Source organism: Narcine bancroftii, chromosome 6, assembly GCF_036971445.1.
Source record: "Narcine bancroftii isolate sNarBan1 chromosome 6, sNarBan1.hap1, whole genome shotgun sequence".
In the NCBI taxonomy this organism is placed as follows: Eukaryota; Metazoa; Chordata; class Chondrichthyes; order Torpediniformes; family Narcinidae; genus Narcine; species Narcine bancroftii.
The window spans coordinates 249358045-249380905 of NC_091474.1; the positions used below are offsets into that span (position 1 = coordinate 249358045).

General features: G+C 37.7%; 1 protein-coding gene across 1 annotated transcript in view; it reads left to right on the forward strand.

The window, feature by feature from the left end:
- The window catches only part of LOC138737388 (dynein axonemal heavy chain 8-like), a 397732-nt gene that overhangs the window by 24025 nt on the left and 350846 nt on the right, over positions 1 to 22861 (forward strand). Inside the window, exons 3-5 of the mRNA XM_069888135.1 lie at positions 10171 to 10305; positions 12511 to 12672; positions 14674 to 14920. Coding sequence (XP_069744236.1) covers positions 10171 to 10305; positions 12511 to 12672; positions 14674 to 14920 — 544 coding nt within the window. The remainder of the gene's footprint in view (positions 1 to 10170; positions 10306 to 12510; positions 12673 to 14673; positions 14921 to 22861) is intronic.

Genomic DNA, 22861 nt, shown 5'->3' on the forward strand with positions numbered 1-22861 from the left:
CCGGGGCGTGGCTTGAGTGAGACGGCCACTGATTGGTTGGTTCCAGCATCCGGGCTCCCTGTGATCCGCCAGCGGTAGTTGGCTAGTTTCACTGTTCCACCAGTGACCTATGGAAATGGGGGTCATCCCATGCAAGGTCTTGCCAGTCGCTGTGTTCGACGGCCATATCCAGTGTTTGCCCACAGTGTGAGCCGCAAGCCGCTACAACTTCATATTTAAAAGATATAATATTAGTCATAAGTGTTAGAACGTTTATACATTAGGTAATGTCTGGTATTGTTTAAAAATCCATCTATTTTTCTTTCTTTGTTTTTTTTCCTTATTTTTTTCCTTTTCTTTTCTTTGCTTTCTTCTTGGGGTTTTTCTGTGTGAGAGGGAGTGGGTGGGGGGAGGGTGAGAGAAAATTATGAAAACACATGTATTGATATTGATATATATAGAATTTTTTGGTTCTTTATGCAAATTTGTTGTGTGCTAATAAAATAAAATTTGAAAAATAAATTGTTGCTTACCAGGACAGCCATGCCATCCCCCCTCTGCCACCTGTCTATAATTCTGATACACCATGTATCCTTGGATGTCCAGCTTCCAATGGCATTCATACTTTAGCCACAACTCAGTTATGGCCACGGGGACGTGGCAAGATGGCGTAGACACCAGACGTGCGATCCCATCCTTCCTCAGCCAGTTTTTTAAGCACCTATCTTTAAAGTTTATCTTAGTGATTAGTCGTCATAATGGCGACTAATGTTTAAAAAACGAAAGTTCAATTACAGAAGAAATGATCTTTAAAAAGTGCTGAGGAATTGAGGCCTACCTGTTCAACTGAAGCCACGGAATTGTCATTTGGAAACTCCAAGGCACAGAGAACTCCTGTCAGGCTGAGTATTACACCGGTGCCGAACTTGTCTCCACAAGATGGCGCCGGCATGATGACGAGCTCGGCCTGAGTTGATCTACGCGTTCGCGATGTCAGATGCTTGGGTGACCTGGCTGAGAGAAGAGCCCTTGAGCCCGGGCTGCAGTTAGGTGGGCCGGGGACGCGTAGAATGGCATCGGAAGCCACCTCTTGTGCAGTCTATGGCCTTGCCGGGCATGTGCGGTGCTTCAAGGGTCCGTGTGCTACCTGACCCCATGTGGGCTGTGGGGGGGGGAGGGCCCAAGCGGTGGCGTGGTCAGGATACCGCCATCGGGTGTGCAGACCCGCAGCTGCACCGGGAAGGGACCGACAATGCTGGAAGAAGAGGAAGATTTACCTTTAATGAGTAGTTCATGGGAACAATTGGAGGTGGAGTCTAGAGAAGGTAGGCCTCAAAGTGTGGAACTGGAATCTGGAATGGAGTTTGCACAGTCTTGGAAGGGATTGCCTATCAAATGAACAATGTGTATAAACAAATGACTCAAGGATTTCTGGATGTGACAACTAAAATATCTAATATGTCTGAAGATATATCTACAGTTAAGAGGAATGTCAGTAAATGTGTTAAATCAGTCGATATAGTGCAAGAAAATTTAAAAATTGAAACAGCTTTTTCTGAGTATAAAATTCAAATTGAACATAACAAGGAAAAAATAGAGACAGTGGAAGATTCTTTTGTGGGTTGGGGAATCCAGAAGAAAGATTTACTGAAAAAAATAGATTCATTGGAAAATCAAAGTTGGAGAAACAATGAAAATTGTGGGTCTTCCAGAAGACATTGAAGGGTCTGATCCAATAAAATTTTTCAAAAGTTGGATTCTTGAGGTGTTAGGCAAAGAGTTTTTTTTGGAAGGTTTAGTATTGGAGAGGGCATATAGAATGTTAAGAAAGGAACCATTACCGGGACAACCACCATGAGCGGTCTTCGTTCAGTGCCTGAACTATCAGGACAGAGAAATGATATTACGGTTGGCGGTACAGAAGGCACGATAAAGTCAATTTCCAATGATTATTCAAAACAACAGATTATGTTTTTACGCAGATCTGAGTCAAGAAATTATTAGGCGATGACAGGAATTTATTTCAGCTAAAGAAGTACTGTGGCGGAAGGGTTATAAATTTGCTTTTTGATACCCTGCTGTTTTAAAAGTCTTTTATGGTAACTTTCAATCTCAATTTTTTGAGAATGATCATGATAAATTAATTTTTGTTAATTCATTACCGGATTTACGAGGACACGGAAGAGTTTTGCCCCCGTCGCCTAAAAAGAGTGGAAATGTAAATGGGCAAAATGGGAAAAATGAAAAGAAAGAAGTTTTAACACGGAACATTCATTGGGAATGGAGTCATTGGGTTGAAGATATTTACAGTACTGGATTGTATTGATGTGAATTATGTAATTTTGGCTGGGGGGTGGATAGCACTGAAATCTTTGATAGTCATCTGCCACTACTGGGGTTTACCACATCCAGTTTTGTTAGGGTGTTACTACCTTTGGGTAGTTTTCTTTTGGGGATAATTATTTTTTTTATATACTTTTAAAAAAATATTTAGGGGAGGGAGAGTGGTTTTAAGTTACTAGAAGGGGAGCGATATTTTGTAGTAAGTGATTATATTGTTAGTTTATAGGGATGTTTAATTTGAAATTTGCAACTTTTAATGTACAGGGGTTAAATAACCCGATTAAGCGAAAGCGAGTTTTGGCTTATATCAAGAAAATGAAAATTGATACTGCCTTTTTACAAGGAACACATTTGACTGAAAAAGAACATTTGAAATTAAAGAGAGATTGGGTTGGGCATTTAATTCTAAGGCAAGGGGTGTAGCAATTTTAATTCATAAGAATTTGCCTTTTGAATTGCAAACTAGTGAAGAGAATGCGGAAAGGGTTTTAAGGGTGAATTATAAAATTTTTACTGAATTTTGGACTTCGCTTAATGTTTATGCACCTAACGTGGTCAATGAGTGTTTTATTTCGGATGCTTTTTTATTAAATCAAGCTAATGAAAATATTTTAGTTGGGGGAGATTTTAATTGTGTCTTGAATCCTTTGTTGGATAGATCCCCCAAAAGTATAACGAAATCAAAGATGGCAATACAAATTGGGGCCTTGATGAAGGATTTAAATTTGGTGGCTATTTGGAGAAGGGTTAATCCTAGAGAGAAGGATTTTTCCTTTTACTCGTCTCGACATGATTCATTTTCTGGAATAGATTTTTTTAGTGTTGGCACATTTACAAGGAAGGGTACTACAGGTGGAATATAAAAGCAGGGTTATATCAGATCATTCTTTATTATTTTTTCTTGTGTAAGTTCAGAAGTAGTATGTTCATCTTATAGATGGACATTTAACACAATGTTGTTGAAAAAACCAGAGTTCGTTACCTTTGTTAAAGAACAGATTACTTTCTTTTTGTCTGAGAATGCTAATTCAGTAGAAAGTCTTTTGTGTCATGGGATGCATTAAATTAAAAGCTTATTTAAGAGGACAGATTATTAGCTATTCCACTAAAGTTAAGAAGCAGTATATGGCAGAAAGTTTAGAATTAGAAAAGCAAATGATGAATTGGAGAAGGAATTTCAGAAGGAAGTGACAGAAGATTTTTAAAAAATGGCTTTGACTAAACTGAAATTGCGTTTTAATACGTTGCAGACTTATCAATTTGAATGTTTATTTAATCGATCTAAGCAGCATTACTATGAGTTGGGTGAGAGGGCATATAAGGTACTTGCATGGCAGTTAAAAATGGAACAGGTTTCACGGACTATTAATGCTGTAAAAAAGAATTCAACAGTTACCTATAAACCTCAGGAAATTAATGACCAGTTTTATTCATTTTATAAAAAATTATATACTTCTGAGGGGAAACAGAATAGTGATTCTATTGATTCTTATTTATCTAAGTTAATGTTATCAACAATAGAAGAGGAGGATGTTATGGATCTGGAAGCTCCATTTACAGAATTAGAGATTAAGGCGGCTATTTTGGAGATGCCCAATGGGAAGTCACCAGATGACAACGGGTTTTTATGAAGATTTATCTTCATTGTTTGAGGAGGTATTACAACAAGTGACTGAACAGCATGAGTTACCAGAATCTTGCTCTAGTGCTTTAATTGCTGTAATCACGAAAAAGATAGGGACCCGTTGAAAGTGTCTTTGTATAGACTTATTTCTTTATTGAATGTCCATTATAAAATTATAGCAAAAATGTTAGCAAATCGACTTCCGGAGTACTTACCTAAATTGATACATGTTGATCAAACAGGTTTTGATAAAAATAGAAATGCTTCAGGTAATATTCTTCGATTGATTAGTCTGGTCAATGCATATCGACAGCAGCACAACCATTTGGTTGCACTTGATGCGGAAAAAGCCTTTGATAGGGTTGAATGGGGATTTTTATTTAAAGTATTGGAGAAGTTTAAATTTTGCCCTTTTTTTATTGGTTGGGTTAAAGCTTTATATATGAACCCGACTGCTAGGGTGGTGACAAATGGTCAAATCTCATCATCGTTTAAATTGACACTTTCAACTCAACAGGGCTGTCCATTGTCACCAGCTCTGTTTGCATTGGCTATTGAACCGATAGCTCAAACAATAAGGCAGAATGAACAGATAAGAGGGATGAGAGTTATGGATGAAAAGTATAAGATTATTTTTTTTGCAGATGATGTTTTGATATATTTCTTTGGCTTGGCTTCGCGGACGAAGATTTATGGAGGGGGTAAAAAGTCCACGTCAGCTGCAGGCTCGTTTGTGGCTGACCAGTCCGATGCGGGACAGGCAGACACGATTGCAGCGGTTGCAAGGGAAAATTGGTTGGTTGGGGTTGGGTGTTGGGTTTTTCCTCCTTTGCCTTTTGTCAGTGAGGTGGGCTCTGCGGTCTTCTTCAAAGGAGGCTGCTGCCCGCCAAACTGTGAGGCGCCAAGATGCACGGTTTGAGGCGTTATCAGCCCACTGGCGGTGGTCAATGTGGCAGGCACCAAGAGATTTCTTTAGGCAGTCCTTGTACCTTTTCTTTGGTGCACCTCTGTCACGGTGGCCAGTGGAGAGCTCGCCATATAATACGATCTTGGGAAGGCGATGGTCCTCCATTCTGGAGACGTGACCCATCCAGCGCAGCTGGATCTTCAGCAGCGTGGACTCGATGCTGTCGACCTCTGCCATCTCGAGTACCTCGACGTTAGGGGTGTGAGCGCTCCAATGGATGTTGAGGATGGAACAATCATTGCCACATTTGCAGGAATGTTTATTACAATATGGAACATTTTCTGGATATAAAATTAACTGGGACAAGCATGAAATTTTGCCACTTGGAGAGGGAGACTATTCAGAGTATAAAAACATTATAAAACTCAATTGTCTGATAAAATTAAATATTTAGGAATAATTGTAAATACTGAGTATCAATCTTTATATAAGTTAAATTATGTTCCTTTATTAAAAAAGATTAATGCAGATTTAATTAAGTGGAAAGATCTTCCGTTTACTTTAATTGGTCAAGTTAATTGTATTAAGATGAATATTTTTCCTCGTATTCAATATTTATTTCAATCAATACCGTGTTCTCTTTCAAAGGGATTTTTTCAGGATTTTAATAAAGTCATGAAAGAATTTTTATGGAAAGGTAAATTACCGCGGGTACCATTAGCAGCCGATTTGAAATTTATCAGTAGATTGATGGACTTGGACCAACCCCTGAGTTGGGCTAAAGTTGAGATGGCTTGTATTTCTGAAGTTGAAGTGTATTAATTTATATTTTGATGGAATGTAAACTTATTGAGGGAATATGCCGATATTAAAACAAGCTATGGACTAAAAAAAATAAGATTTTAGGATCAAAAGGTAAATGTTTAATAGTAATTTAAAGAGTTGGGATTCTAAGGGTATAAAAACATTACAGGATTGTTTTGTAGAAGGACAGTTTCTTTTAATCAATTGAAGAGCATTTTGATATTGCTAAAAATTCTTTATTTGTTTATTATCAACTTCGAGCTTTGGTGAAAAATATGTATGGTAGAGAGATGATTTTACCTGTATTGACAGAATTCGAGTCTTTGATTTCTTCTATACCTAAAAGGGGTTATATCTCTGTTATGTACCAAGTATTACAAGACAAAATGGATAAACCGGAATGGGAGAAGTCTAAGCTTAAATGGGAAAATGATTTAGCTTTTGTTTTTCCTGAAGACTACTGGGCAGAAATGTGTCATGATAGTGTCACTAAATTGACGAATGTGCAGTCTGGAATGGTTAATTATAACTTTCTACATCAGTTGTATTTAACCCCAGAGAAATTGAAAAAATATGGTTTTAGTAATTTGGATTCTTGTTTTAGATGTGGAGCTTTTTTACATGCTGTTTAGTCTTGTGTGTATGTACAACCCTTTCCTGCTCATGGTGTCGAAGGCTTTGGTGAGGTCAACAAAGGTGATGTAGAGTCCTTTGTTTTGTTCTCTGCACTTTTCTTGGAGCTGTCTGAGGGCAAAGACCATGTCAGTAGTTCCTCTGTTTGCGCAAAAGCCGCACTGTGATTCTGGGAGAATATTCTCGGCGACACTAGGCATTATTCTATTTAGGAGAATCCTAGCGAAGATTTTGCCTGCAATGGGGAGGAGCGTGATTCCCCTGTAGTTTGAGCAGTCTGATTTCTCGCCTTTGTTTTTGTACAGGGTGATGATGGTGGCATCACGAAGGTCCTGAGGCAGTTTTCCTTAGTCCCAACAAAGCTTGAAAAACTCATGTAGTTTGACATGCAAAGTTTTGCCTCCAGCCTTCCAGACCTCTGGGGGGATGCCATCCATACCTGCTGCTTTGCCACTTTTCAGTTTTTCGATTGCCTTATATGTCTCATCCTGGGTGAGGACCTCATCCAGCTCTAGCCTTAGGGGCTGTTAAGGGAGATGGACACCGTGAGCAGGAAAGGGCTTTGGCAAATACTAGAGCGCATCGGATGCCCCCCAAAAGTTCCTCAACATGATTATCCAACTGCACTAAAGCCAACAAGGTCGGGTCAGATACAGCAATGAGCTCTCTGAACCCTTCTCCATTAACAATGGCGTGAAGCAAGGCTGTGTTCTCGCACCAACCCTCTTTTCAATCTTCTTCAGCATGATGCTGAACCAAGCCATGAAAGACCTCAACAATGAAGACGCTGTTTACATCCGGTACCGCACGGATGGCAGTCTCTTCAATCTGAGGCGCCTGCAAGCTCACACCAAGACACAAGAGAAACTTGTCCGTGAACTACTCTTTACAGACGATGCCGCTTTAGTTGCCCATTCAGAGCCAGCTCTTCAGCGCTTGACATCCTGTTTTGCGGAAACTGCCAAAATGTTTGGCCTGGAAGTCAGCCTGAAGAAAACGGAGGTCCTCCATCAGCCAGCTCCCCACCATGACTACCAGCCCCCCCACATCTCCATCGGGCACACAAAACTCAAAACGGTCAACCAGTTTACTTATCTTGGCTGCACCATTTCATCAGATGCAAGGATTGACAACGAGATAGACAACAGACTCGCCAAGGCAAATAGCGCCTTTGGAAGACGACACAAAAGAGTCTGGAAAAACAACCAACTGAAAAACCTCACAAAGATAAGCGTATACAGAGCCGTTGTCATACCCACACTCTTGTTCAGCTCCGAATCATGGGTCCTCTACCGGCATCACCTACAGCTCCTAGAACGCTTCCACCAGCGTTGTCTCCGCTCCATCCTCAACATTCATTGGAGCGCTTTCATCCCTAACGTCGAAGTACTCGAGATGGCAGAGGTCGACAGCATCGAGTCCACGCTGCTGAAGATGCAGCTGCGCTGGGTGGGTCACGTCTCCAGAATGGAGGACCATCGCCTTCCCAAGATCGTGTTATATGGCGAGCTCTCCACTGGCCACCGTGACAGAGGTGCACCAAAGAAAAGGTACAAGGACTGCCTAAAGAAATCTCTTGGTGCCTGCCACATTGACCACCGCCAGTGGGCTGATATCGCCTCAAACCGTGCATCTTGGTGCCTCACAGTTTGGCGGGCAGCAACCTCCTTTGAAGAAGACCGCAGAGCCCACCTCACTGACAAAAGGCAAAGGAGGAAAAACCCAACACCCAACCCCAACCAACCAACTTTCCCCTGCAACCGCTGCAACCGTGTCTGCCTGTCCCACATCGGACTTGTCAGCCACAAACGAGCCTGCAGCTGACGTGGAATTTTACCCCCTCCATAAATCTTCGTCCGCGAAGCCAAGCCAAAGAAAGTATGTACAACCATTCTGGGATGAAATTGTTAATTTTGAAAAAATAATATAACTTTAAGTTACCATTAGATCCATCTGTTTTTTAATGGGTTATATTATTCCTTTAAAGGGATTAGGGTTGGATAAATTTCAAATTGCATTTATATATTTAGCATTGTCTGTAGCTCAAAAATGTGTAGCAAGTACATGGAAAGATAACAGAGTGATATTTATATTGCGATGGATAATGAATTGAAAGCTCGTATTGTTATGGAAAAAATTACATATAATCTGCATGATAATTATTCTTAATAAGTGGTCATTATATTTGGAATATATGCATTTAGAGGTACTTTGATTTAATATATATTCTTAGTTTCTGTTTATATATTTTTGGCTCTTCTTAAGAGATCTGGCTGATGTGGTGGGGGGTGGGGATTTGATTTAACTTTGTTTTTTTTTAACTTTTTTTCTTTGTTTTTTTATATACATATTCATGTAAAATTCTCTTTATGGAATGTATTCTGTATTACTCTTAATGATCCTTCCAATAAATATATTTTTTTTAAAAATCTCATTAATGGCCACAACGTTCTACCTTCTATCTGTAGCTGCAAGATCATGCACCTGGTTTCTAATGCTGTGTGCATTTAAGTATAATGCCTTCAGACTATTTTTTGAATGCACAGTGTCTCTGTCATCCCTCTGGATACAATTTTAACTCATCACCTGCCAGTCGTTCTTGTTGCCCATGATCTTCGATTTACTGGTGTTTCCTTCTTCAGCCCTAACATTCTGGTTCCCTTCCACCTACCAAATTAGTTTAAACCCTCCCTCACAGCTCTATTAAACCTGTCCTCCAGAATATTGGTCCCCTTTGTGTTCAAGTGTAACCCATCCTTTTTTGTATAGGTTGTACCTTCCCCAAAAGAGATCCCAATGATCCAAGAATCTGAAGCCATGTCCCCTGCACCAGTTTATGTTCTACTTCTTTTCTCACTAACCCATCGACAAAATGATCTTAACAACTTATTCCCGTGGCAATCCTGGTCTTAGCCAATCACAGATCTTCTCTTTGTACTATTCATCTTTCCCCTTGTTTTCTTTTCTTTCTTATTCTGATAGAGTTCAATGTAAAATATTAGCGGTTTCTCTTTCCACCTATGAATGTGGGCTTAATTTTAACATTTAAGAAGAATTTGGACAGGTACATGGATGGGAGAGATATGAAGGGCTATGGACTGGGTCCAGGTAAGTGTGACTAGGCAAAAAAAAATGGTTTGGCACAGACTAGATGGGCCGAAGAGGCCTGTTTCTCTGCAATAGTGCTCTATGGTTTTATATGCTACCTAATCTGCTGAGTGTTTACAACATTTTCTTATTTTGTTATCTTTATCAGTTCATTTAATTCAATGAATTTGACTTAGTTCAGGCAGAAAATGAACTTTGATGACATTAAAACAGTTGGCCAATACTGCCACTTGCATTTGCCTGGAGGACAGCAGCTCCAACAACTCTCAAGGACCATCTCAGACACAGCGGCCACAATACTGATACCATATCCACCACTAAACATTCATTCCCTTCAATGCCCATGCATAGTAGTAGCATTGTGTACCATCTAGAAAATGTAATTCAATTACTTGCAGCAGGTTCTCCAAACACTTCTTCTCAATCCACAAATTCTATATTTTGAGAGAACAAGGGCAGTGAATGCAAGGGATTCACTGCTTGCATATCCCCATTGGAATGTATCATTTGACTCTCATTATTGCTTGGTTCAAATCCTGGTAGTGACACAATTCTGGAGGAATAAGAAAGTACTTTCACATATTCACATGGTTAAAATGTGTGGGACAATTATAGTCATCGATTAAATGCTTACTCCAATGAATCACATACTCCTTTATGAATTAAACTGTTGAATATTTTTCTTTGCTTTTGATTTATTTAAAGCGTAAATGTGCAGTAAATGACTTTCTTTCAAATAAAGTTCAATTCATGTTATATTAATTACTACTAGGTTCATTATGACTTTGGTTTAAGAAACATTCTTTCAGTTCTGAGGACACTGGGAGCTCAGAAGAGAATGCGACCAGAAGACAGTGAGCTAACTATTGTCATGAGAGTTTTGAGAGACATGAATCTGTCCAAATTAGTAAGTGGAATTGGAATTTTTTTTATCGTATTAGTAATATTGCACTGCCTCTGATGTCACTGGACAACTCTATAAGTTTTCTTCCTGAAAAAATTTTGATAGACAACTTCAAGATGAACACAAAGATAATTTTCCACCACACTCCTAGAAATTTGCCAGGATATCTGGTGTCATACCATGGTAATCCATGGTAAACTAATGTGCATTTATGGCAAACAGATAAATATAATCTGAATAAGCATTCTGGATCTAAAGAAATAGAAAAGTAAGATGTAATTCTGTGGTGCGCTGTTAGACAGAACCAGACACACACAAGGTAAAGACTGTACAACAGGGTTTAATCAACAAAGACTTCCACAGAGCCAGACTGGCTGTGTAACTCTGAGTGAGACTTCAGAGGCCAGCGCAGGCTTATATCCTGGAGGGTGATTGACACCCAACCGGGTGGGGCTTGATCCATTCAGGTCGACTGATTGACAGCCGGCTAGGTGTTGTCTTACACTCCTGCAGGTACAGAGGTTGCACCCTGCAGTAAGCCAGTGATGTACCACCACAAATTTGACAATCTTTCTTACAAATCTCCATTTTGAGGAGTAGGAATTCTAATTCTGACACCTCAGTTTTGGTCTTAATTGTAATGCGTCAAATTACTCAAAGACTTGTTGACTCAAACCAAGGCTTTAATCAGCAAAAGACTGGGCGTATTACAGCACGGTTGACCAGTCCAAACTGACCTGGGTCTGGTTAGGAGCAGCCCTTTATGACCTGCCAGTGGGTGTGGCTACAGCTCTCAGCCAATCACTACTACTATATGTAAATATATACAAATATATCCATTGGTGATAGTATCACAACCATGTAATTGAATAGAAAAAATTAATGGACTTAGTCCTAATTATGCAGGAGCACTTAACTACTTTAATCCTGCTAATGGCATTCTTAAAACATTTTGGATATATTAAATGGAGTTGGTCTTGTCAGTATCTGCATGTGAAGATCATTATTTCATCCGTAATCCACACTTCTTGTCCTTTCGTAGAAGGTTTGTTAATTCTTAAGACATTATCAGATGCCAAGTATCTGCATTTGAAGCAACAATTTATGGTGCAGACAAGAAATGAGAATTGATTATGCATTTACCATATAACTAAGGAGTTGTTAAAAGCAACTTTTATCTCTGATACTTTGTGAAAAAGTTTTGATCATTTTTTTCCCCCTCTAGCCCTTTGGTTTACCAGTTCTCTATTAGAACCATAGAACATTACAGCACAGAAACTGGTCCTTTGGCTCATCTAGTCCATGCCAAATTGTTTATTCCACCTACTCCAGAGGTACTCAACCTTTTTCTTTCCACTCACATACCACCTTAAGTATTACCTATGCCATAGATGCTCTGTGTAAGGGATTGCTTAAAGTGGTATGTAGATGGAAAGAAAAAGTTTGAAAACCACTGTTTTAATCGTCCTTCATTGACCTATGGATGGTTTCAGAACTCCAAAGGAAATGGGCCAATGACAATTTTTTCTCAAGCAAAATATTTCAGTAACAATGGGGTCTAGAGCAGTGTATCTCAACCTTCCCTTCCCTTCCCACACACATACCACCTTAAACAACCCTTTACTAGTTACAGAGCATTGAGGGGATAGGGATTACTTAAAGTGGTATGTGAGTGTAAAGAAAAAGATTGAGAACCACTGGCCTAGTCCCTAGTCCCATTGACCTGAATATAAACCAGGGCCTTCTATCCTGCTCCCATATATATGTATCTATCCAATCTTCTCTTTAATGTTGAAATTGATCCCACATCCATAACCTCTGCTGGCAGTTTGTTCCACACTTTCAATACCCTCTGAGTGAAGAAGTTCCCCCTAATCTTCCCCTTAAAAATTTCAACTTTCATGATATCTCTAGATTGTCATCATATCATTCAATAGCAATATCAATTTTATTTTATTTTTTTACTTAGATGATACATCTGATTATAATTAATCAGACCTCCTTTTATGGTTTCTGATTTTTAACTTGCGTTCATGTATACTCAGTAACTTTTTATCCCCTTTCCAAATTAACCGCCACATATTCAGGGTCTACTTAAGGAAAAAGAGGGATGGATGTAATTTGAAGAAACTATTTTCATCACTAGTTCTTGCATTCTCTTTAATCCCCATTCTCATGCTGAACCTAGAAATTGTATTTAATTGACAGGTTGATGAAGATGAGCCTCTCTTCCTGAGCCTAATTAATGACCTGTTCCCAGGAATAGAATTGGATAGCAACACCTATGTGGAATTGCAGGCAGCTGTTGCTAATCAGGTGGAAATTTCAGGATTAGTCAATCACCCTCCATGGAATCTCAAACTTGTTCAGGTAAATACATGTTGGAGAAAATCAGAAAAACATAATGCAAATATTGATTTTTGTGTAAAAATGTTGAAAGTTAAAACATGCTTTATAATGTGTAACAACATTTTTGAAACATTGCATTCTCACTCATTTACTCTGTCATCAACACAATGCAGGGATCTGAATCAGGGAGGAATTTGAAACCCAAATGTGAGTGGTGCTGCAACTGAGGTCGTTGACGTGATTCCACACTTTGGATTAATGAGGGGAATTAGAGTAAAAATAAACAAAGATATGCAAAAACTTTTCCTAGGATCAGGAACTAACAGGAAAATTCTGGAAATACCCAGCTCACCAGACAGCTTCTGTGGGAGAGAGAAACTGAGAGTAAATATTACAAATAGATCTTCATACAGCAGAATTAGCCTGTTCTGATGTAAACAGAAAAAAGTCAAGTTGTGTGAAATTATAGAATTTGATATCAAGTCCAGAAGGTCGCTGTATATCCAAACAGAAGATGAGGTATTGGAGACACAAAAGATCACACATGCTTCTTCAAGGCATGTGATTTTGAAAGACTTTCCCTCCTGTCTTTCTCAGGAATTCTGTGAGTCCCTTCTCTCACTGCTCCCACTTAGTGGTTTCCCCTGTCCTCATTATTCTAGCTATATCCCCCTGCACTCTCAGTCTTAATGAAGGGTTCCAACCTGAAATATCAACCATTCTGTTTTTCCCCACTGATGCTGCTCATCTTATTGTGTTCCTGCACCAGATTGGTTGTTTTGTTGCAAAAGATGACGTACTGTTCCTCAAGGTTATATCAGACCCCATTGGAATAGTAGGAGGCCAAAGACAGGTTAGAGAGGGAGCAGGAACAAGTAGGTATGAGAAATAAAACATTTATTATCAAAGTTAAAAATGGCATCCTTTCCACTTGTGACAAATGTAATCCATCCTCATTTTTATCAATCTGTCTACAGCTAAAGGCATGGTTGACTGCACCAGCCTCCCCATCATCTCTTCACTAGCTTCTGACTAAACTGAATACATTATCCGATCTCTATTATTATCTATCCCAGAACTGTCAATTTTTTTAGCCCAATGAGTCTTCAAAAGCTTTTGGAGAATGTTTTTACCCTTAAGAAATTCAAGTGTAAATTGAAAATAAAATGTTAAAATATGCAAGAATGCAAAATCGTAGAATGGTGTTGACCCAGTGTCATTTACGTGCTGCTGCTCGGTGACATTATGTAAAACGCAGCTTTTAATTCTATTTATGCTAATAATGACCAACTTCATGTCACTATCACCAGATACTATTCCCAACCCATCCACGATCTGCACTTTCCAGACTGACATTCACTATTGGATGAGCAAAAACTTCCTTTAACTAAATATTGGAAATACTGAAAACAGTTTTCATTACTGCAAAAAAAAAAGTCTGTTCCAAAGTCTTCAACAAGAAACCTCTTGCTTGCTACTAATTAAATCTGAACAAAATTATTCTCCCCTTTTTGTAATTTTTGATCCATAAATCAGCTTCTAACCACAAGTTCATGACAACACTGAGACTTGTTATTTTCATTTCTGGAACATCGACTGATTCACTCCTGCTTCAGCAGATCTACTGTTGAATCTCACCCATACCTCTGTTGCTTGGAGACAACTATTTCATCCCACGCCCAATCCCTGCCTGGCCTTTCATGGCCTTCTCCATAATCTTTTTATCCAAAACTACTGGAATATTCCTTATATAATTCTTTAAACATACTTAGATTATTACTTCTTTAATCATTTCCTTTGAGAAGTACATCTCAGTACATTTTTATAGAAGTACAGATAATAATCCTAAATGCAGTTTGTTGCTACATCCTCAACTATCAATTTTTTAATTATTTGTATTTTCTGTGTCAAAAGCTATCCAAAATATGAGATCAGCTCTCAGATATTCCCTTGTTAAAACCCAAAGTTCATTCCACGTCTTTCCAGTGTTTTAAAACACTGCTTTTCTCTCTCTCTCTTCAGCTGTACGAAACAGCCAGGGTGCGTCATGGACTGATGACTTTGGGTCCTAGTGGCTCCGGAAAGACTTGTGTCATTCGCATCCTAATGCAAGCGATGACTGAATGTGGAACTCCTCATCGGGAGATGCGTATGAATCCGAAGGCTATTACTGCTCCACAGATGTTTGGGCGTTTGGATACTGCAACCAATGACTGGACTGATGGTATCTTCTCAACTCTTTGGAGGAAATCTATTAAATCAAAAAAAGGTTATTTTGAAAAATTTGCATTTTTAAGAAAACCGCAAGATGGGTCATTTTTAAATTGTTGAAAATAGGGCATTTTATAAAAATGTGCTAGTTACTAAGGTGATGGGAAAAATCCATCCCAATCTTCTGATTATTAATCATTTTACCATCAAATTCCAAACTTTAATTGCACACTACAATAGTGATAATTCAAGTATAGGCACCACCAAATGAACCATGTGGCTCAATAATAATGTATTAAGTATTTACTGACATTAGCTTTCCCAGCCAGGATTAAAATTTATGTTTCTTTGGCTTGGCTTCGCGGACGAAGATTTATGGAGGGGTAAATGTCCACGTCAGCTGCAGGCTCGTTTGTGGCTGACAAGTCCGATGCAGGACAGGCAGACACGGTTGCAGTGGTTGCAGGGGAAAATTTGCTGGTTGGAGTTGGGTGTTGGGTTTTTCCTCCTTTGCCTTTTGTCAGTGAGGTGGGCTCTGCGGTCTTCTTCAAAGGAGGTTGCTGCCCGCCGAACTGTGAGGCGCCAAGATGCACTGTTTGAGGTGATATCAGCCCACTGGCAGTGGTCAATGTGGCAGGCACCAAGAGATTTCTTTAGGCAGTCCTTGTACCTCTTCTTTGGTGCACCTCTGATACGATGGCCAGTGGAGAGCTCGCCATATATCACGATCTTGGGAAGGTGATGGTCCTCCATTCTGGAGATGTGACCTACCCAGCGCAGTTGGATCTTCAACAGCGTGGATTCGATGCTGTCGGCCTCTGCCATCTCGAGTACTTCAATGTTAAGGATGAAGTCGCTCCAATGAATGTTGAGGATGGAGCGGAGACAATGCTGGTGGAAATACAAAAACTGCAGATAATATAATCTTGATGCAAAACATGGACTGGCCACTTTTCCCGATCTGCCTATATTACTGATTCCCTCTATAGAAAATTATTGTATATTTTGGCATATAAGTTGAGTCGTGAAACCCAAAAAACTCACAAAAAATGGGGGTCGACTTGTATGCCAGATATACTTTTGAGACCTTAAATTCAGCTCAAAATCCAATCCACGCTGATCTGGTGTATGTCGTGGGTGTGGCGTGATGGCGTAGGGGAGAAATGTGAGTGGTCTTATCTCCCAGCAGATTTGAATAAAACCCCATTTGTTAAGTGCCCTCTAAATATATAAACTTTTTAAGGTTTGTTTTTAAAACAAGTAATTAAATATAAGAATGAAAAAAACAAGAGCCCAAACAATGAAAAAAAATATTAAAACAATCGATAAATTTAGAATAAGTTCAACCGACCTTGGAGTTGGAACCAGATACCTCGTGTATTCCCTCTCCTTGTATCCAGCATTGACAGTTAACGACTCCGACAGTGATGCCAGCACCCAGGTTATGGAGCCCTGGTCAAGATGGTGCCCGATGATCTTCTGCTGAAGTTGAAGAAACTGTGCACGTGCGCACTATTCCAAGTATCTTCCAGCTGGTGCTCGTCGATTCAGTGAGTCAGGATCAGCAGAGGGCAGGGGAGGGGGGAAAAAAAGTTACAACAGTTGAAGTAAGAGCTAAAGGACTTGGTGAAATGAGGAAGGAGAGGCATCAAGAAACCAGCACGAGGGGGAGTCACGTGATGGAATAGTGGCCGGACGGTGAACTCCAGCCCTCTCCAGAAAAGTCGGAAAAAAATAAAGGAAAACACAAAGGCACAAAAATAAAAATTAAAGTAAAGTGAGTATAAAGGTGGAAAGAAGATGGCGACGAAAAAAGAAAAATCGAAACCAATGGTAAGAGAGGAAGAGAAGACAACGGAAGGAGAAGGCCTTACCTGTTCGAAGAGGCCCGCGGTGGAGAGAGAAACCCGCTCCCTCAGGTCTGTAGAAAGTGGACTACAAAAATGGCTCGCTGAGCCGAGTAAAAGTGCGCAACCGTGCATGCGCGACTCCTCGCGCATGCGCGATGTGCATGCAAAAAAACACACCGACGGGAGGGGTGACCAGCTGGGGAGTCGATCTCCACAGCCGGCAATGACAGCTACAGAACACCTGCAGCAAGAGGAGAACATAGAAGACAACGAAAACAAGAAAGAAGAGAAGAAAAGGGCAACAAAGAAACAACAGATGGCCAACCCAGAGGAAGAGGAAGAGGAAGAGTACAGTGAAATAGAAGAAGAAGGGAAAGGCAAGACAAAGGATATACTTTCTCTTATTAAAGAATACATGGAGTCATTTAAAGAATGGCAAGCGCAAGAATTTAATGATTTAAGAAGAAGAATTAACAGTACAGAAGAGAAAGTGAATAAAATAGATATGACCTTATCAGAAATGGGAAAAAGAATGGACAAGGTGGAAGAACGAGAAGCAGCAGTAGAAATGGAGGTAGAGGACTTAAAAAAGAAATTAGAGGAATCTAATAAAAAAGTTAAAGAGACACAAGAGCTGTTAGCTCAGAAAATAGATATAATGGAAAATTATAACAGAAGAAATAACATAAAGATAGTGGGCCTTAAGGAAGATGAAGAAGGCAAGAATATGAGAGAGTTTATAAAAGATTGGATCCCCAGGATCCTAGGATGTCCAGAACTACAGCAAGAAATGAAAATAGAAAGGGCACATAGAGCATTGGCCTTTAAACTACAACCACAACAAAAGCCAAGATCTATTTTAGTAAAATTCCTAAGATATACTATAAGAGAAAAGGTACTGGAGAAAACAATGGAAAAAGTAAGAGAGGACAACAAGCCACTGGAGTACAAAGGGCGAAAAATCTTCATTTATCCAGATATAAGTTTTGAACTCCTGAAGAAGAGAAAGGAGTTCAATACAGCAAAGGCGATTTTATGGAAGAAAGGGTATAAATTTATACTAAAGCATCCAGCGGTATTGACAATATTTATTCCAGGACAGCAAAACAGACTATTCTCGGATCCAGAGGAAGCAAGGAAATTTGCAGAACAACTACAAAACAAACAGAGAGATGAAGACATGTAATAAGAGTAAAAATGACCACGATTTATATGTATGTGGGTAAAGAGGTATATGTGTGTATATGTATAGTGTGCATACATGAATGTATCCGTATTTAGAGGAAAATATAGAGAGTATAGACAAGAATTAATAAGGGAAGGAAATGGAATAGAGTGAATAAGGAGGGAATTAAAAGAGTGACCTTTGTTACATATGAAAATTGAAATCTTTTCTGGGGGGGGCTGGGTGGGGAGGAGTTACGGTCACTGCAAAATCAGCTGACGCTTGCGAGTGAATTCGCAAATCTAAATGGAGAGGGGAGATGTGGTTGTCCGACAAGGGATAAAGGACAACTCAGGAGGGGAAGGGGAGATTGGGGCTAAAGAAGTTTTAAATAGGAGAATAAGGAAAATGTTTGATGTTTAAGGAATGTTGTCTTATAAAGGGTTCAAAACAAGAAAACAGAAATGGATAAGAAGGAAAGGTAATGATGGAGAAATGGAAAGGGAAGATAAACAAAGTATAAAATGGCTACGTGATACAATATGACTTAAAATATTAATGGAATACATAACCAAATTAAAAGGAAGAAACTGCTAAATTTACTGAAAAAAGAAAAAATTGATATAGCATTTGTGCAAGAAACACATTTAACTGAATTGGAGCACAAGAAATTAAAGAGAGATTGGGTAGGACACGTAACAGAAGCATCATATAATTCAAAAGCAAGAGGAGTAGCTATATTAATTAGTAAAAATGTGCCATTTAAAATAGAAGAGGAAATAATAGATCCAGCAGGGAGATATGTAATGATAAAATGTCAGATATATTCGGAGTTTTGGAATCTACTCAATGTATATTAACCTAACGAAGAAGATCAAAAGTTTATGCAAGATATCTTTTTCAAGATAGCAGATACGCAAGGGAACATATTAATAGGAGGGGATTTCAACCTGAATTTGGATTCAAATATGGACAAAACTGGGAAAAAAATTAACAGAAAGAACAAAGTAACCAAATTTATAATTAAATCGATGGAAGAAATGCAACTTTTAGATATATGGAGGAAACAACACCCAAAGGAAAAGGAATATTCATATTACTCGGCTAGACATAAAACATACTCAAGAATAGACCTATTTTTGTTATCAGCTCGTATGCAAGATAGAGTAAGAAAAACAGAATATAAAGCTAGAATACTATTGGACCATTCACCCTTAATACTGACAATAAAGTTAGAGGACATCCCTCCAAGAATGTATAGATGGAGATTAAACCCCATGTTACTTAAAAGGCAGGATTTTAGAGAATTTATTGAAAGACAAATTAAAATGTATTTTGAAATAAATACGAAATCAGTGAAAGATAAGTTTATACTATGGGATGCAATGAAAGCATTCATTAGAGGGCAAATAATAAGTTATGTAACCAAGATGAAAAAGGACTATAATCAGGAAACAGAGCAGTTGGAAAGGGAAATAGTAAATTTTGAAAAAGAATTAGCAATGAAGGAAGATACAACTAAAAGAAGAGAATTGGCGGATAAAAAAATAAAATATGAAACACTACAAACATATAAGGTGGAGAAGAATATAATGAAGACAAAACAGAAATATTATGAACTAGGTGAAAAAACGCACAAAATCCTAGCATGGCAGCTTAAGACAAAACAAGCTAGGAAAATGGTATTGGCATGAAGGAAAAAGGACAAACAAATTACATATAATCCAAAAGAAATTAAGGAAAACTTTAGAGAATTCTATGAACAATTATACCGAACTGAAAACGAAGGGAAAGAAGGGAAAATAGATGAATTTCTAACTAAAATTGAACTACCAAAACTACAAATAGAGGAACAAAATAAATTAACAGCCATTTGGAATAGTAGAAATACAAGAGATAATTAAAAAATTACCAAATAATAAGACACCAGGAGAGGATGGATTCCCAATAGAATTCTATAAAACATTTAAAGACTTATTAATTCCGCCCCTCCTGGAAGTAATCAACCAGATTGATAAAACACAAAGCTTACCAGATTCATGTAAAACAGCAATAATTACAGTAATACTAAAGCAAGGGAAAGATCCACTCACACCAGCGTCATATAGACCAATATCTTTACTTAACACAGATTATAAGATAATTGCTAAACTATTAGCAAACAGATTAGCAGAGTATGTACCGAAAATGGTAAATCTAGACCAAACTGGATTTATCAAAAAAAGATGAACAACAGACAATATTTGTAAATTTATTAACTTAATTCATGCAGTAGAAGGGAATAAAGCGCCAACAGTAGCAGTTGCTTTAGACGCAGAGAAGGCCTTTGACAGAGTAGAATGGAATTATTTGTTCAAAGTATTGCAAAAATTCAGTTTACCAGAGAAGTATATTAATTGGATTAAAGCATTATATAAGGGACCATTAGCGAAAGTGACAGTAAATGGACATGTATCAAAGCAATTTAACTTAAGCAGGTCAACACGGTAGGGATGCCCACTATCACCTTTATTGTTTGCGTTAGCTATAGAACCACTAGCAGAATTGATAAGAACAGAAAATAATATAAAAGGGATAAAAATAAAAGACAAGGAATATAAAATCAGTTTATTTGCGGACGATGTTATAGTATACTTAACAGAACCAGAACTATCAATAAAAGAATTATATAAGAAATTGAAGGAATATGGAGAAGTGTCGGGTTACAAGATCAACGTAAATAAAAGTGAAGCAATGCCTATGAATAATGCGGATTTCTCAAAATTTAAGAAGGAATCACCATTTAGATGGCAAATGCAAGCAATAAGATACCTAGGTGTACAAATAAATAAAAAATCTCGGCCAACTATATAAACTCAATTATTATCCACTAATAAAAAAATTACAGGACGATTTAGAGCATTGGAAAGATTTACCACAAACACTCATAGGAAGGATAAACTGTATTAAAATGAACATTTTTCCAAGGATATTATACCTATTTCAGGCATTGCCAATACAACTGACAGAGAAATTCTTCAAGGAGTTAAAGAAAATAATAAGGAAATTTTTATGGAAAGGGGGGAATCCGAGGATAGCACTAGATAAATTAACAGAATGGTATAAAGAAGGAGGCTTACAACTGCCAAACTTTAAAAATTATTATAGAGCTGCACAATTAAGATACCTATCAGATTTTTATCAAACAAGGGAAAAGCCAGATTGGACGAGATTAGAATTAGATAAAATAGGGGAAAAGATACCTGAGCACATATTATATAAATGGGATGAAAAATTGGTACAACATAGAAGTTCTCCAGTATTACGTCATCTACTCAATATTTGGAAGAAGATTCATGTAGAAAGAAATAAAACAAATTATCAATTACCAAAACTAATATTGACGCAAAACAAGTTACTCCCTTTTACAATAGATAACCTTTCCTTTAGAGAATGGGAGAAAAAAGGGATTAAAAGAATAGAAAATTGTTTTTCAGGAAATAGATTATTATCCTTTGAACAAATGAAAGATAAATACAATATAACTCAAGATACAGCGCTGGCATATTACCAATTGAGATCCGACTTGAAGAATAAATTAGGAAGCAGTTTGAGTTTGCCAGAGGGAAGTAACTTTGAATATGTGATTACAGATACAATGATAATCAAAAGATTTATAACAAATATGTATATTAAACTGCAAGAAAAGGAGAATGAGGAAACAAATGGTAAAACTAAACAAAAATGGGAACAAGATTTAAATATAAAGATAAAAAAGGAAACATGGGAGAAGTTATGTTCTGGAATGATGAGAAATACAATAAATACGAGGTTACGTATGATACAATATAACTGGATACACAGGCTATACATTACACCTCAAAAGTTAAATAAATGGGACCCAACAGTTTCTGATAGATGTTTTTGATGTAAAAAAGAAATGGGAACAACAATTCATGCAATCTGGACATGTGAGAAAGTAGAAAAATTTTGGGAAGATCTAAATCAGATATTCAATAACATAACAGAAAACAATATACCAAAGAATCCAGGGATCTTCCTCCTAAGTAACATAAAAAACAAAGAATTTGGAATTGATTTGGAGGATGCACAAAAAAGATTTGTTAAGATAGCTCTAGCCGTAGCAAAAAAATGTATTATGTCAACCTGGAAATTGGAAGATAATTTGAAAATACAACAATGGTATATAGAAATGAATAAATGTATTCCATTAGAAAAAATAACATATAGTTTAAGAAATAATATTGAAATATTTGAACAAATATGGGAGCCTTACATGAAACACAATAGCGAAAAGTACTTGGTACTTAAAAGGGGAAGAGGGTTTGGATTTTTTTAATATGTATCTGTTTTATTTTCTTTTTTTTATTCTTTGAGGAGAAATGTTGTTCTATTTTGTGGAGATGGAGACCCGGCTGCATAGATTATGGTGATTATATTGTAGATGGCTAATTTAAAATTTGCTATATTTAATGTAAATGGTCTTAATAATACGATTAAATGTAAGAAGGAATTAACTTGTGTAAAGAAATTTAAACTTGATATTGCATTTTTGCAAGAAACTCAATTGATTTGAATTGAACACCAAAAGTTGAAAAGAGACTGGATAGGACATGTTATGTATTCTTTTAATTCTAAAGCTAGAGGGGTGGCTATTTTAATTCATAAAAGCTTACTTTTTACTTTGGATTCAGTGTATGAGTCGATTGGAAGGGTTTTGATAGTTAATTGTAATTTTTTTTCAGAATCTTGGACTTTGGTGAATATTTATGCACCAAATGTAGATGATGAGATGTTTTTTCAGGATGTTTTGTTTAATATATCATATTCTAATAATCAAATTATGATAGGGGTGACTTTATTTGTTGTTCAGATCCTTTGGTTGATAAATCAGGTAAAGTGACATTTAGGAATAAGATGGTTAAGAAATTGTTGTTTTTAATGAAGGAGTTTTATTTAGTTGAAGTTGAATCCAAAAGAGAGA